The sequence below is a fragment of the Amaranthus tricolor genome, chromosome 8, assembly GCF_026212465.1.
Source record: "Amaranthus tricolor cultivar Red isolate AtriRed21 chromosome 8, ASM2621246v1, whole genome shotgun sequence".
NCBI classification, from domain to species: domain Eukaryota; kingdom Viridiplantae; phylum Streptophyta; class Magnoliopsida; order Caryophyllales; family Amaranthaceae; genus Amaranthus; species Amaranthus tricolor.
This window is the reverse complement of record NC_080054.1, coordinates 21938565-21956483: the sequence shown is the minus strand read 5'-3', so window position 1 is coordinate 21956483 and position 17919 is coordinate 21938565. Positions and strand designations below refer to the sequence as shown.

The 17919-nt window shown below is 33.8% G+C and overlaps 1 protein-coding gene across 2 annotated transcripts in view; it reads right to left on the bottom strand.

The window, feature by feature from the left end:
- LOC130820175 (uncharacterized) overlaps positions 1–15878 on the bottom strand; it is a 50461-nt gene extending 34583 nt beyond the window's left edge. Inside the window, exons 1-9 of one of the 2 annotated variants that reach the window (XM_057685442.1) lie at positions 15585–15878; positions 14397–14573; positions 12253–14322; positions 10778–10853; positions 6901–7023; positions 3293–3542; positions 2691–3185; positions 2436–2621; positions 2044–2337 (exon numbers count right to left, since the gene is read on the bottom strand). In XM_057685442.1, coding sequence (XP_057541425.1) covers positions 2044–2337; positions 2436–2621; positions 2691–3185; positions 3293–3542; positions 6901–7023; positions 10778–10853; positions 12253–14322; positions 14397–14571 — 3669 coding nt within the window. In that variant the 5' untranslated portion in view covers positions 14572–14573; positions 15585–15878. Of the gene's footprint in view, positions 1–2043; positions 2338–2435; positions 2622–2690; positions 3186–3292; positions 3543–6900; positions 7024–10777; positions 10854–11407; positions 11459–12252; positions 14323–14396; positions 14574–15584 lie in introns of those variants that run through there. The other variant, XM_057685443.1, reaches the window with a different exon arrangement.
- Between the last annotated feature and the right edge of the window lie 2041 nt (positions 15879–17919).

Here is a 17919-nt window from a genome sequence, read left to right as displayed (position 1 = left end):
CATCAATACCAACAACAAAAGAAATGCAGTATTTCAAGGCAGTTCTTTAACTTTTCCAATAATACCATATCCAATGGTCCATGGAATCTAGTAAAATTGTTTTCCAAAAATACATCATGGTATCAAAACTCGGCCGAGCCAACTCATATCGGCTGAGTCAACTTGGTTTTCTAGACCACCGTTCCGAAAACTCGCGCTTTGTAACAGGTGCATCAAAAAACAGCAAGTCAACTCGCAAACCGGCCGATTCAATTTATATAAGTGATGTTCAACTCATCCACCCAGAAAAATCAAGTACCTACACTTTATTCATCAAACGGGAATTTGAAGGAAAGATATTGAAGATGATTTCGAAATTTTGTAATGAAAAAATTTAAGAGGACATAGATGTAATTACCACATCATTTGCTTTCATTTATACCCAGAAGATGAAGTGAGCAAGATGAAGGGAAGAATGAAAAGTAATACTAATGCTTGGGTATAGCCTTATAGGGTGTTGTGTTAGCTTTTTTTCTTTTGTAACTTTTCAGAATTCTTTATTTTATTTTTACATCTCATTATTACTAGACAGTCACAAATAGTTATCAGAATCCCAATTCTGATCTATGATTCTACGATCTTACGATGCAAAATTAAGCGATCGATCCGAATCGTAAGTAGGATCTTAATGCGGTAGAATCGTGGGATCATACTTAGCTCAAGAATTTAGATGGTAGAATCATAACACGATTCTACGATCCTACGATCCAAAGCCCCGATCCTACATGGGTAGTTTCATTCATAAAATATTTTCATGTAATACAGATTTCACTTAAGTCTAAATATATATTTAAAATAATTATATTAGTACCTTAATAAAATTCAAATTTTTCTTGATTTGCAGTTTAAAAATGACTATTAAAAATTTTTTTTTTATCAAAACTTAATAGATTTTAGTCAAATAAGTTTTTATTTACACCTTAAAACTTAAAAAGAGAATAAATATGATTGATAATCAGTAATCCAAAGCACATTAACGCATATTTGTAGGATCACACGATCCCATTCTACCGATTTCGATCCTACCCCTCAACGATCCTAGGTAGAATCTCGATCCTAATAACCTCACATGGGCTTACATAGTTGCCATAAAGTTTTGATGTTTACTATTTCTTTCTCTTTGTTTTACTTATTTTTTTAATCATGGGAGGTTTTGAGCATGTTCAACAAGTTCGACCGCACAAGCCCCGAAAAATTAGGGGCCTAAATATTAAATTACCAAGTATATATTAGGTGTTTAAAGATACAAAAATGTAAGAAAAGTATCATAATTTTTAAAATTGTACAGGGCCTTCATAGGATTTGTCAATTTTTGCTCCTCCCCTGTTTTTAATGCACTACACAAAGTCTACCAAACTACAAATGTGACGTTTTTCATTTAGGAAGTAGAGTAATCATCATCATCATCATCCTACCCAATGTATCACACTCATAGAAGAACTATGGACAGGGTCTGGGGAGGGAAGGACGGCGGCAACTCATACCCATAAAGGAGAGCGCCGCCAAAGGAGTCCCCCGGCTCGAGAAAGATAGGAGACGTAGCTACACGGGAAAGATAAAATAAATAAGAATTTATTAATTAATGAGTATTAATATGTACACCTATAAATTATGATTTTATTAGCTAATTAATAGTATTACATTGAAAAAACTGTTTGAGATACATACTAATCAATTTTATATTTGTACAACTTAATATTGATTATTTACTATTACTTAAATTTGTGAACTTATTATTTTAATTGCAATATTTTTCAAATTATTTGAATATCTTTACTATGCAATGAGGGTCCCAATAACAGTAATAATATTAGTTTATAATAAATCCCTTAAAGGATACACATTATATTCCATAACTACCGAAATCCGTTCCGCGATAACTGCATTTTGTCCGTTACCGAGAGTCCGTGATTCGTATTCGCGACCGCGACTGCGTTTTTACACCATGAATTACATTGATAACAAGAAAGTAACAAAATTTGTAGAGAGTTGAATGCAACTTACACGGTCAATTGTAGTTTGGTCCCAAGCATTAGACCACACGGCGGCAGCAGCCCAGTACCCTGCATGGCTGCTGTCATCATCAGCCTCAAGGCAACCAGAGCCATCTAAATTCGCCCATGAACCTAAAACTACTCCATCAATATCACCACATTCAATAGAAAAATCTTTGAAGGCAGGGGGAATTAAAAGACGCAAGCTATAATCTGCAGGAGCTTCAACAGACTTCAAAATTTCTCTTCCGTCCTTTCTTCGGGAAGCATATGTTCTCCAAAAATTACTACAAGGGTAAATCCTCTGCCAGACAAGTATACAACACCCATATCAGCTTGAAAGGAACTATAAAAGTCAATAGCAAAGCATCTAAGAGTACACCAACTCCAATGAAAAGTTACCTCAATCAACGATATTTTGTCAAGTATTTCCAGCTCATATGACCTTAGATATTTAAATTTTTGAACTTCTTCAGCAATTTGCCTCCGCAGTGATCGATTCACCGTACCAAATAGCAACTGCTTCAGACATGCTTCTACATCTTCTCCAAGTTTTTGTAGAGTGGAAATAGCAAGTGTTGTCTCACCCTGTTATTTTGCAATGTTTAGTACAAAACATTTTAGGCCACCAAGTTATTTAATAGCAAATAATCCTACCTTTAAGAGTAGCTCGTAGGCAATTGCCCTTCCCATATCACGAACTTCAGCAAAAGCATCACTAGGCCTCTGGTCATCGACAATGTTTTTTATACGGTGAAGATGCAGCTGAAGAACTGCTAGTGGAAGACGGCCAGACATTAAAGCATCTTTAACAATATTCCTTGAATCCATATTGTCCATCTCCCACCGTGCAAACATTTCTTGAGGGTTCTCTGCAGCGAAAATTATTTTCTTTGGAATTTCTCCCGTCACATGGATTAACCTTTCATCTTGCATTTTTGATTTCAAAAACATTTCAGACGTCAGAGGTCCCAAAGGCACTAATTTAAGTTTATCAGATTCAGTAACGCCCATATCCAATTCATTCAAGACAGGTTCGTATTTGTAAGGCTTCTCAAAAGCTATCCCATGATCTGTAGCACTATAAAGCTGATAATCATCCTGCAATAAATCCAACGAACTTTCAAGATGTGGTGCTTCCAAGGCATTTACCTGAAATTCAAAGACATTTCCTTCATAATGTTAGTTAATTTTGTGTACTTGCACAGATAATCAACTAATCAAGGGTGAGAATGGAAAACAACACACACAAACCATACCGGTTCTTTTCCAATCCTTTGGAATTTCGAACAAATTTGACATTGTATATTACGAATAATCTCGAGATAATAGGCCATTTCATGCAGCCTTCTTGAATCTTTGAACTCACTGTACTCTTTATTGGACAAAAGTAGAGGTGCTGAATCATCCCTTTCTCTTGTCCTTTGTAATGCATATTCATTCTTTTGCTCCAAAATGGCATATTCGCGAAGCATTTTAATTGCGAAGCAAGAACCTAATGCTAGTATTCTAGCAGACATCATTAGCATATGAAATAGAATAAGATATATATTCATGAATGACAACTTATAGATGAAAGCATTAAAAGTTCACAATTTCAAAACACTATAAGGGACTTTTATTATTTGGTTTAAACATCAAAGCTGAATTTGTATATCTTAATAGAGAATTTCTTCATCAATGATGGTGATAGGTGATATTATTTGCAGTACATCAGTTGAAGAGTCAAACTTCATATATTTATTTCTATCATATCATGTAGTTTGGGCATCAAAATGAGGCAAGAGCCTCCTCAATTAAAATAAGTAAATGTATTTATTGTATTAGTTTTCAAGCTTCGGAAAATGTTGAAGGCTCGCTCAATAGAGCTCTCTTCAAATAAATGTCTAACCTATGCTGCAAGAAAAGTCTAAAGTGGATAATCAAAATAAAACAAGGAAAACAAATTCCCTTCCCCATCCTCTAATTCCTACCTCATCCACACATCTTCCTTCTTTTATGTGCTACGATAACTCATTTTTATTACCAGAATAACATATCAAGAAAATGAAACAGAAGAAAGCAATGGATCATAATAGTATTTCAATTAACTCCTAGAAATGTTAAGAACATATAGGATTAAATTGATTAATTAGCCTCTTTAACAAGTTATGGAGAAGAGCAAGATGCCAAAAACTTAGCAAGTAAGCACTATAATATCCATTTTTTATACTATATTATTTTTTATTCAATTAATAAAAGGTGTCTCATTACACTAAATAAAATCCTTTCTCACGCTAGAAATGGACCAGTTTCTTGGAAGTTCAAACTTTGGAGTACAAAATTTTATTTTATATCAGGGATATAGTAGAACAGGAACCCTTGGCATCTACCTCAATATTTTATCCCAAAGTTCAGCCAAATGAGCCACACTGCTTTGCGTTACTACTCAACTTGATTGTGATATTATTTTTTCAAAAATAACATTGGGAAGAATGAAACAGCCACCAAACCCCATTATCTCGTGTCTCTAGCCTTACCGACATCAACAGCTCACAAATCTCTATGCTTTTTTTCCCACTCTCTAGCAATGCTAGCTGAAACCCTAATATAATGTCCTCCAAACTCCTGTACACTCAAAGTCAAACTTCCTTGTTGGTTGGACTAAAGTTCCACCTTAGAAACCTTCTAGAGACTAGACTAGAATATATTTAGACAAATAGATCCGGCCTCATTGCATAACTTTTAATTAATGACTAACAATAAGCTGGAAGAGAGCAACCATACACCTTAAGAACCCAATCAATACACAACAGTTCCAGAATAGCAAAAATATTATACGCAGCTTTATAATAGCTCCTCGACTTACCAACCTAGTGTGTCCCAGTCAACACAAGTCATCCATCCTACTATATTCTAAAATTATAGTAGTATCTTTAAATATCACTCTTGAATTTTTACCATCGGCATGGTACTATTGTTAGGAATGAATGTGTGAGACAAGCAAAAGCCCTCCACACATATGACATATATCATGCTTACAAAGGAGTAATAAAGAAACTCATTTGTTAAGTTACATTAATATAATGCAAGATATGTATCAAGAAGTACATATGAACGTTAGGATATGTGGAGGGGCAACAAAGGATTTTCCAATCACAATTGGTCATCATAAGGCTCGGCCCTAAGTCCCTTTATTTTCGCAACGGTCCTAGATGAGATAACTCGATCGATACAAGGAAATATGCTTCGGTGCATGTTGTTTACGAATGACATTGTTTGGTAGATGAGACTAGGGAGGGGGTAAATGCTGAGTTAAAAAGATTGAGACAAGAGTTAGAGTCACGAGGTTTCAAATTAAGTCGGAGCAAGAAAGAGAACATCGTGTATTTTAGCACAAACACGATGACTAAAGTCACTGTAGTGCTAGAAGAGAAAGAAACCACTTCAAGTGAATGCTTCAAATACATTGGGTCCATATTTTAGAGCAATGGAGACATCCTACAAGATGTGACCCATAAAATTAAATGTGATTGGAAAAGATAGAGAGCGGCTACTAGAATATTATGTTATCGAGTTGCGCCCTTAAAGTTAAAGCACAAGTTTTATCAAACGGTAATTTTTAACCAACGCTACGCTACTATATGGATGAAGGATCATAGTAAAAAGATGCCAGTAGCGGAAATACGAATGCTTTAATGGATGAGTGCGCATACCTTGAAAGATAGAATTTGAAAAGAAGATATAAGAAAGGGTTATGGTGTTGTAAATATAGAGGCAAAGATGAAAGAGAATCATTTAAGATGAATTGGGTATGTGCAAAGAAGGGGCATTAGCGAACTGGTGAGGAAGATAGAAAGTTGAAGTTTAGCAAACTTAAAAAAGGGGGCGAGGAAGACCGAAGATGACTAGGAAGACAAGGGTAAAAAAAGATATGAAGATTTTTAGACTTACAAATTGAGATGGTAGAAAATCAGAATGAATTAAGAGGAATCTATGTGTAAGATCATTGAAGTGATATATTGGTTAATATAGCCAACCCCAATCTTTTAGGATTTAGGCTCTGGTGTTGTTGTAGGCTACTTCTTAACTTGTGGGTAATGAATTAAAGTCACAATTAGTTGAATCACATATGGTTTGTGTAAGAGTAAAGTGTTCGCACCAAAAATAGGATGGGAAGATCCTTTCAAGACAAACCAAAATGGAATAAGAGGAAATTGTTTGGGAGGGCAGAGAAAGTATAAGGTAGCAACAAACAGAAACCTATATATTTACATCATAGTTCAAACTTGAGGTTTTAGAAAATATTGCAGTAACTATCACGCGGAAACGAAGATGTTGCAGGTTTTGTACACTCGTATTGCCAAATATTGCTGAAACCATCGCTTGAAACGGACTAAAAGGCGGTTTTATAACACCTTTACAACCCTATCAATACAATACAATGTGGCCGTGTTTTAACACCATGATTTACATTGTGGACATAAGCCTAATTAAAAATTATTAGCAGATTTGCAAGTTTAGATTACTCAATATATAATAAAAAGATAACAAAACATTGATCTACAATCAAGATATACCTTGAACCGGCCTAAAAGTGGTTTTTTACACCTTTACGATACATAGAACATTGGCTTTGTACGTTTGATAACGGTTTATGATTTGGTAAATACGATATGATGTGGGCTTATTTTTGCAGTATTCAACAAATTCATGAAATAGAAAATTGTTGCACAGTGTAACTTTTGTTTTCAAATAACACAACTGATATACAAGAAGCACGCCATTAAGAGACGTCCTAGATACATCAAGCACATCATTTGAACAAAGATAATTAACAAGGTCCCTTCATCTGCTATTTAGCTTTTGTAAGTATTTTCTTTCATACCTAAGTGCAGCAGATATATCAGTATCATTTCCATGCCTCTGAACCATCAAGTACATGGCAGCATAGATCATTAACAAGATCCCTTCATCTGCAATTTTCACCTCCGCAAGCATTCCTAAGGCTCTATTCAATAAATAATCACCAAAATAATCGTTAACATAAACAAATATCCTAGATTAGCAAATATCCAATAATCAAAAATCTATAAAAAGACTTGCAAAAAGATACAACAGAAGTACAAAACCATATGCAACAACCCACAATAATCAAACACCAATCTAAAACAAGTTGTTCGAATAAAATATTATGTTCAAAAGAATTATGGCTTGTCAAACTCCACTCAAGCTATACAGATTTCAAAACCTTTCAAAGAAAAGCTTATATCCAACTTTACACTGATAATTGAGGAATAATTTTGCACACCAGCTTCGCATCCTAGACGTCTAAACCTTCCTTCAAACACTAACAAGAAAGGAAAAAGCACCAAAGATTTACATCCTTAACTTTCCATCCTCTCCCAACTCATACTAAAGTCCATCTAGAGGAACTGAAAGCTTCTCCTTAGACATTGAAAATTTACTGACATACAGTTATCAAATTTTTTTAACCATACAAGTATAAAGAATGTTACACGTATGATCGCTCTTTATTCGAGTGTAACTAGAATTGAACCACAAAACAATTTTAATGGCTAGATATAATTTTCCTTGAGAGGAAGAGACAAACAAGCTACCCTACATACTCATTTACATAAGATCCTGAACTAGCAAAACTAGCCAAAATACAAGCAGTGCCTTCAATATAAACATTGGGCAAGACAACATCTCTTAAGTTAACCATTATGACAACTAGTCTACTACAACAAACAAACAAGAATGGTTTTCTGATTGAGACAAGCTTACAAATCGTATCACTTAAAAGGTCCATCGATCAAAAACCAACATCCTTGGTCATTGTGGAAGACTGACTCATTCCAGACAACAAAACAACATAGGCATCCATCACAAATGATATTTACCAAAAGCAACACAAATTGTATTGATAGAGCTAAGTTATATGTGCTCTATTAGTAATAAGTAGCCTTAATTTGGTTTAATTTTGGGTATATTATAAGTATTTTACGTAACTTAGTCTATGTATACTATTAATATTACTAATTATTATTATTGTTAGTATGTATTATTAATATCTATAGTATAATTAGTAGTATAACTATTATTATTAATAGTATAGTATAATACTTTTGGACTTGGGTATAGTCTACAAAAGTCAAACAAAGCCTTGGAGCAATTTTGGAGACATCTTGCCTAGACATTCTAGACTCGCGAGCTTCCTCACGGCTTACGAGCTAGTCGCGGCTCATGACCCTTATCACGACTCACGAATGTACTGGGCGGAAGCCTTTTGATTCAATCGTCTTCAAAAGTACCTTTTTGCAATTTTGTTTTCTCATTGTGATTGGAGGCTACGGCTAGAACTGCCTACTAGCTTGGATGATTTCATCTATTCTTCCAAGCTAAGTAATTAGATTATTGTCTTTATATAGGATTAGATTTAAGTTTAGGGATATACTTCAATTAGGATTGTAAAACTTAGAAAATCAAAAAAAAAATAAATAAATAAAATAAAATAAAATAAAAAAATTGTATTTTTTTTCCAAGGAAGTTGTTGTTGGTTAAGCTTTTGCCCTTAGGGAAAGTTATCATTCAATCCTACCAACTTTTGTAAGTTTTCTTGATCAAATATAATCAATTATTGATAATTCCTTGCTCTTACTTTCAATTTGAATTGGTATTTGAATGCTTGGTTGCAAATATGTTATTCTTATGCTACTTCAATTAGCTAATTAAACAAAGAATTGCTTTATCCTTGTGTTTGATTTAAGTAGCAACTTGAAATTGGTGGATACTTGCTTTAGTTAAAATCAATGTTTAAGAGGAACTTATCATTTTGATGAATGTTGATTGCTTTATTTACATTCCCAAAACCTAATTGATTCTTACCCTTAATGCTATTATAGAGTTTATCTTGGTAATCTAATTGTATGTTTGATGCTGTCATTTCATACATGGATACATTGAGAATAAGGCGTTCTTCAAAATAGGTGATTGATTGATAGCATATAAATCAAGAAAATGAATGCAAAAGTGTATATGTAGGATTTATATGTTAACTAGTACTCAAGACTTGTTTTTCTCATTGATTCCATTCACTTTTTCTTGCTCTCTAGTTAATGAATCTTTATTTTAGTACCCAAGAACTCCCCCCGCTTTATTTACTTGTTATCATGTTCATATTTATTACACCTAGCTTGGAGGTCCCAATTTTCCCAGTCGATACGAACCTCTACTTAGAAGTAGTTGTATATTAATTTAACGAGGATAACAACCTAGAAATTAGACAAAACTTAAAGAAGTTGTCATCTTGAAGCTATATGAAACACAATTAAGGTACAAATAAGGATGGTCATACTCAGGTCTGGGTCAAGTCCAACTAGGCCTGGACCTAGACGCATTAAATTTTTGTGAACCCATACCATACCTGGACTAGGATTTGAAAATTTTGGACCCCAAAGAGTCTAAAGTCCTCTTGATATAATTGTTAAAGTTTAAACATTTTTTGCATTTTAAAGGTTTTATTAGTACTAAAATAAGTATGTAGCTTGTATATAAGCTAAATTGAATCCAAATCAATATTAAAATAGGTTTAGGAATTTAAAATGAATTTTGGATTGTGTAATAAGTCGGGTCTAGAGCAAGTCTAGCGGGTCTGGGATGGGTTTATCAGGTCTAGTTCTTAAATGGGTTCAGAGAGGACTGGGTCACGACTGGGTGGGTCTAAAGACACTAAAATGAAACCCATTTATTTATTTAGACTCGAAACCGAACCCGGATTCGATGTGTCTCAAAACCTTAGACCCAGACACTAAAAATAAGGGTGGGTCTAGGGCGGTCCAGTAGGGTCTTGGACCCATGAACATCCCTAGGGACAAACATCTTTCAAGTTATTTGGAAAGTATTAATACTTATTTGAGTATGAAGGAATGCAATGATTCAAGAAATGGTTTTTGATAATGATATATACTTCACTAGACTTCAAATGATAAGGAGGAAGGTTGTATTTCAAATGATTGAGTCATTCATTAAGATGTGATTGAGACAATGACAAACACAAGATGCATGATGCAAAGTGGTCTCTTTCAATTTATAGTTTTTTCAACCTTATCCAATGAGATCAAAGATAAACTATTCTCATAAAATAGAAAAGCTGCACTTAGAGAGCAGCAAAGAGTGTGATTAAAAAAAAGGATTTGATCTAGCAAGACAGTGTCGCTTCTTCAACTAAGGAAGGATCCATTATTCATCTCCTCTTCTAGCTTTATCTTCCCTTCTTTCAATTACTTTAAGCTAGCAATTTAAGAGCTCGAAGTATCTTGCAATAGTATTTTTTTCAAACCTTATAAAAAGATGGCTAAGTCACAAAAGTGTGGAAGCCAATGACTATGCCAAGGTGGTGATTTACATTGAAGGAAATAACTCATCTTACATCCTAAGGCAATGCGTATCCCCACCAAGGATAGGAATTTTAAATTATGCGACAATTGCATACAAGGATTTTTTAAGAACAAGCCTTCAATTAATTTTTTGAATGATATCAATAAGTCAATGCATGATGCTTGCAAGAGAGACGATTTTGCTTATGGGCTTTCTTTCTTTTCTCAATTATATTAGCTTGAATTTTGAACAATGGAAAGCCCATTGATTCGTACCGATTGATTGCTCAACAATCATAATACAATTAAGTATATGTAATGCCTTGTTCCTATCAAATCAAATCAGACAAGGAATAAAGAAAATAGAGACATAGCGTATCTTACATGTCCATCTCTTCAAATTCCAAATAAGCCAAAGACAATTGCAAGCGTCGCAGCCGGGAAAGTCTTATGTTCCAACCTGCAACACAAAAGATGAGAAACGTAAATAATTAAGTTGCAACTGCTCCTCCTGCACTGACCGTAAAAGATAGCATTTGTCACCGTTAAATAGCTTTATATTCGTCAAAAAGTCAAAATACAAAACAGAAATTTATGATTCATAATTATGATGTCATTTATAGACACTTGGACCCTTTAGTTTGATTCAAAATCTAGGAATATTTTCACAAAATTGCAAGTCAAATACATGGACATGTACATGAACATGTACAATTGTGTATGACTTGGGGTCTATGAATCTGAGAAACATGGTCAAAAAGCACAAGGGGCTACACCTAACCTCGGAAGCGCATTGATCTACTTTTCGGAAAAGTTGCATCACAAATACATATTTTTTTGGATTTTTTTAACTGTTTTGCGACTAAGCATAATCACAACTTTGCGCCTTCCACTATGCCTTGTACACCTTTTGAAGGATGCTTTACATGGACTTGGAAATGTGATTTTTCTCATGTCAGGGTTCACTTTAAGCGTTTAGACTCGCTTTTTAAACTAAGATCAAGTGGTACTTACCTCTTAGTTATTACAAGAGTAAAGTTGCGTACATCCATTCCCCCTACCTAGGCGAAATCCATTTGACATTGGAGACATGACATGTGGTGAAAATCTGGAACTAACATTTGGTGCAACAAGTATGAGTCCAAAATTAAAAGTGAGTTTCAATAACATAATGCTAGGCTTCAATAAAATAATACTTCTAAAATCTAATGGAGTCATGAGGTAAAAGGATGTTGTTAAAAATGAATAACTCAAGTTAACCAAAGGCTCATCACTAAAATTAAATTTATTGGGTGTTATTTAGAAAGCGAAACGATCTCTATCTACTTATACTATTTGTGTGTGCTGACAATATGCTTGTGTAAGCGATTGGTTTTAGAGCTAACTATTTGCATCTGGATTCAAAAATCAAGCAATGTACTTTGGTAATTTAGTATATAGTTCATACACTTGAAGTGGACATCTATTACAAAGGTATTCACTCGACAATAAGGCAATCACAATCTGGACATGAGTAAATGATATGTTTTTCACAAAACACTCACTAAAGATGAATAAATCTAACTGAAACAAATATTAAGCATTAATCGTGTATTGGTAGTCAAATTAAGACAAAAATATCCTTTCATATGCAGCCAATGATTGCTCTTTAGGATGCATGTTAGATAATCCTTCATATAATTGGACACATATTGCATGCACAATTGTCGAGCTCCATGAAAAAAGTGGCAATGAAAGCATAGTAAAGAAACTCTCCCAAACTAATACTTGAAGAAGACTGAACACCTCGAATCAAACAGCTCAACTCAAAAACAATAACGCTAAAAATCAACTATACAAGGAATAGAAGAAATTCTTACCATTCTCCAAACAGAGCCTATCAGCTTCATCAGGACCTTCATATATAAGTGTTTTATCAATTATTGCCACTTGCCATGTTGACCCAAGTTGTTTCAATTTATCAAACATCAATGATTTATGCAAGTCAAGAGCAGTTGTTGCACTAGTTTTTGTTGGTTGGTAGCTTATAGAGTCAGTGATATTGAAGTTAGCTGACAATGATATAGTAGGAAGAACTACAGAAATTGCACTTTTTGTAACTAAATATAAACAACCCTGAAAAACACAACCAACAGCAACTCCATCAACAACTTTTGCTTCACTTTGCAGGTCAAAAGTTCTGTTTACAAGATTCAAGCAATTGTCATCAAGAGAATATGACTCTATGTACAAACTGGTATGAACAATATAGCTCCGTTGACTTTTGCTACTATTTCTCGTCAAGAGACGTGTAACCCCAAAAGGAGAAAAACAAATGATGTCGGCCGCTCCATGTCTAGCATTGGGGATAAATACATTCCTTGTAGACCGTGAGCAACTAAAATCAGATAAACTGTGACTGCTCTCCGAGAAACAACTCCAAGACAAATTATCCTGATTGATTAACCTATGAGTTTTCCATTTTTGAGCATGTTGCAGCCCTAAACTTCCAAAACTATCCCAAATAGATGACTTATCAAAGCCTGTAGAAGTAGAAGTCACCTGGCTTATATTAGTATTACCGACAACCCATGGGGCCAAAACACCAAGTTTTAGGTATTCTGGGAGAATCTTGTCAATCATTACAAATGTATCAGCCACATAATCACTAACACAAACACCATAAAGTACACCAAACTCATCAACAACAGAAATTCGACATGAATACGGAGCAACAATCAATCTTTGAAAAATTCGTTTGTACGAAACATTGCTAGCTTTAGAATTTAAAAGACAAGTAGCGTCCAACTTATTTTGCAATATTACATCTGTGGTACCATTAACATCTTGCGTCAAATTGTCACATTCTGTCAAATTCTGATTAGGGTTAACTCCATATATATGTAAAATATCCAAGAATGTGATATATTCCCCTGTGGTTGCAGTGTGAAGAACAATGCACCCAGATTTATCAAGAGAAAAAAGGAACTTATCAGAAATTTGGAAGTCTACCCACTTAGTTTCAAAGCTAACACACTTTTCTAAAAGCTTAACAGAGTAGAGCCACCGAATGCCATGAGTATCTATGAGAGCAACAAGAACCACAATGTCTTGGTATTCACAGCTGAAATCACAACTACTTTTGTCATTATTGGACCCATTGGAAAAAACAAATCCAATCAAGTAATGAAACCAGCTTGAAAATACTCTCAAACAAGCGTAGGTTCTGCTTCCAGCAAAATACGCATCAGATTGCACACCATCTGACAAAGTATGAACTATATCCTTTTCATGTGCCCTTTTATCTAATACAAAAGGGGTACCAGAGAACAATTCCAAAAGTATGGGATCACTAAAATCAACAAAAAAAGATACAACAGTTACTGATCTGGGCAGCTTAGACTTCTCAGGAAAAAGAGTCCAAATTGTGCAATCAGATTCTACAGTCTTGGACGAGCTTAAGAAGGATTGTAGCCACTTCTTTGAGGTCAAGCTGGTATTACCTGGAGTGGAAACACCACCAAGAGCTTCATCATCACAAGACACACTACAAGACCTCCATTCAACCCATCTCCCTAGCTTATCACCATCTTCAGAAGACTGACTAGCAAATGCAGCAGTTTCATTGCCTAGATGAAAACCATGGAATGTTACACCACTATTACCAACTACAATGAGAAATTCCCTAAATGGTGCTTCCGTATGCTGTTTATAAGTATCCCCACACACTCCCCAAGCCAACGAATTTACATCAGAAATAGAAGGGAAAGTTTTAGAGCAAACTTTATTGCTCTCGGAGGAAGTTTCCTTATAAGAAACCCCATCCACTGATTTAGAACTACTTGAGATGTTTTCCGATGAATCTGAAATACAAGCTGGTGTAGATAACAAATTTACATCCCTCCAACTCTCATCTATACAACTTTTAGATGTTATGAAATATGGGTCACCTGCAAGAAAGGTTCAAATACTGAATACATATTGAAAAGATTTGTAAAACATGCCACAAACAGAATATTGTCACCTCTTGATAGTGGGAGCAACAAGGCCTCGTTTTGATATGAAAGAAAAAGCAGGAGCTCCCTTGTAGGGGATAGAAAAGCCTCCTGATACTCACATAGGTCGAATCGGATATGAGAAGGGTTCCATCTGTGCAACTGCAGCACAGCAGGACCTCCTCCATTCTCTGCAACTTCCATACCTGATACAGCAACACACATAAAGTCACCGTCGAAGTCATCGGTCACTTTTGTGAAAAACTACCTAGAACATTTTTTTTGTTAAAAACTACCTAGATCATTTTTTTTTGTTAAAAACTACCTAAAAAAATTGTTTTTGTTGTCAAAAAGTACCTAATAACGTTTGCCATCCAAAATTTTGTTAGTAAATCAAGATTTAACCAAAAAAAAAAAAGAAAATCAAACTTTAAGTTCATAGATTCATGTTCAATTTAATCTTGATTTGTTCGATGAAAACCCAAAAAATCGAATTCATTCCGGTTCAATTGAGACCATAAACAATACCCCTCCAAAAAAAAAAAAAAATTCAACCACCCTAAAGTTCGGCAAGCTAGATAATATCTCCCATCACACAACCAAATTCAACCAACCGAACAAATAATAATTAACAAAACCCGAAAATATATGTTTTGAACTGGATTCGTCATAAAACCCTATAGATATATGACATTAACACCTTTATTATTATATATTCCATTAAACAACCAAATCAAACCAATTAAACTAATAATTAACAGAACATAAAAGAAAATAGGGCAGAAAAATAGAGATGAAAAAAAAATTGTTTGACTATCTAAGCAAACCCCATTAAAGAGGTCGGCAATCTGAGAGGTGTCCAAATTCTTCAACAAAGTAAGCCAGTCGTTTCGTGGCAATGCTTTTTTTCTGATTTCTTTTTTTTTCTGATGTTTTCTGTTTTTTATTTTTTTGTTAAATCTTCTAACAATTTTCCCTTTTATAAATAAAATACAGAAAATTCAACAATGATAGTCAATGTATCAAAACAATTCAAGCAATACAAAGTTCAATAATCAAACAGAAAGTAACTTAAACAATTGCACCGCAACATGTACAACAAATATTTCCAATTGAATACAGAAACAATAGCATACACCTAATAAATTTCATGCAAAAATTAAAAATCAGATAATTTGAATTGAACTTAAGTTCTTGTATCGAGTTAGTGAACTAACCTGAGAAAGTAAAATTACGCTGCAAATTAGCGAACGTGATAAAAAAAAATCAGCTAAAGATTAGTGAGAAGTTGAGGAAGCTGGAAATCTCGGAATTGAACTTCATTTTCGGTAGATGATTAATAAATTTCCTGCATCCTTATTGATGTTGGATTTAGGTAATTTGATGGATAATAGGTGTGAAGTTATGCGATTCAATGGTTTGAAGGTGAAATTAGGAGAGAGAGAATTGGTGACAGTGAGAGAAGCAATAAAATGAAGACAAAGATGAGGGCGGGAGAAGATGTCAGAAAATTAAAAAAAAAAAAAAAGAAAAAAAGAAAAAACAAATCATGAGGAGCACTGGAGAAGCATGATTTTTTCTGGGTTTTTCCTTCACAAATTCTTATATTTTATATAGTTTGTCAACTTTGGGCTGCAAATTCCATTACTCGGTCGGGTTTTAGGTGGGATATTATCGGGTTTGGATATTCTCAGGTTAGGGTTTTCCCATTCAACTCTTCAAATTGGATTGATACGGTTACGGGTCTAATCGAGTACATACCACACTTGGTTGGTTTCGGTTTCGGTTTCGGATCAGGCCGAATTCAGTTTAAATTTGTATCGGGTTCGGTTAATACAGTTCGGATCTAGATCGACTATACTGTAAGTCGGATCGAGTTCGGTTAAACTATCGGTCGGGTTGTTTTGGGTTCGGGTTAACTTCGGATTATTACATCTGATAAGAAATATTATTTGCTAAAAATAGAAAAAATACCTCATCATCAAGTCATCAATAAAGATATAAAAAGCAGCTAAGTTCCCGATAAATAGTAATTGTTGCGGCCTTGTTCGGAACCTGAACTAAATCCTGCAAAATGCTGTCATCCATGATATTAATGACAGTCGATTGAAAAGGTCAGCGCTTAATGCCAAGCATAACTTCCTATCCAGCTCAAAGTATGAAAATTATACGCTACATTTACAAAATAATAATTTAAGTACAAACTTATAATTAATTGACATCACCGTATATTTTTACCATATTCTTTTTCTATTTCATACTTTTAAGTCATTAAGATACCATTCTCAATCCTGACAGAAGTACGTTACTGCCACTTATACAATTTGGTAATCTTAACACTTAAGTAAGTTCATTTGGTTAATACTCATAACCGTACCATGCATCATAGCATCAAAACTAATCAAGTTTATCACTGATCAACAAGCACATCAATATGACACCTGATATATGTAAGGGTCTGGTTAGGTGAGGACCGTAGTCCTAAACCCTAATTGTGGTGGGAGTCGTCACCCCTCCAATACAATTTATGCTCGAGCTCTACAGGATAGGTAGCTAACCCTCGGTCTTACATCGCATTTTACGTGCCGGCCATCACGAGCGCCGGGATTTTACATGCCGGTCCATGGTTCGACATTACCTTACTATCAGGGTCATTCAATCAATATTCATTCACACAAGTACATCACATAGGTAATAACCTCTTTTATTTAATAAAATTCTAAATCATAACGTAAAATTAACATTTATGTCTTTTATTTATGACTTTATTTTTAATAGCTCGCTAAATTCACACTAATAACTTAATATTCTATCAATAGTCTTCAAATTAATATTTTCCACAAGTAGCTACTAAAATTTATTTCTTTTTAAATAAGTTTCCAAAATCAACATTTTCAACTTTACAATAAATAAAACTTTATTCTCTTCAAAAAAAATCAAATATTCTAATTAAAATTTAAGTTAAAATTGTATCATTGGATAAATTTCCAAAATTCTACAAGTTCACCCAAAATTAATATTTCAAGTTTAGAAAAATAAGTAAACTTATTAGGTTTGCAAAAATCAACATTCTAGTTGTAAAACAAATAAAACTTATAATTTCAAAAAATCAATATTTTCAAGATTTCGAGTTTAAAAACAAGTCAAACTTATAATTTTCACAAAAGTCAATATTTTTAATTATAAAACAAGTAAAACTTGTAATTTCACAAAATCAATATATCACACATTATTTGAGCGGCAAGTTTCCTAAAAATACTTTTACATCATTTTACATAAATTTTGGTCAAATAGTTAGCAAATAAAATATTTTGTACTAAATAGTGATTAAAAGTTACTTTTATAATGAAATCTCATGTATACAAGAAAAACACTTCAATATTTAATAACTTATAAAAATTTCTCAAAAATATCTTTTTAAATTGTTATCTTATTATTATCACAAAAATAGTTGTAATAATTTAAAATAGTAAATCAAACCTTTTTTTTATTGTATGATAGTGGTCGAATGGCCTATGAGTGTTTTGGGCTCTTTTCACATAAAAAAACGAC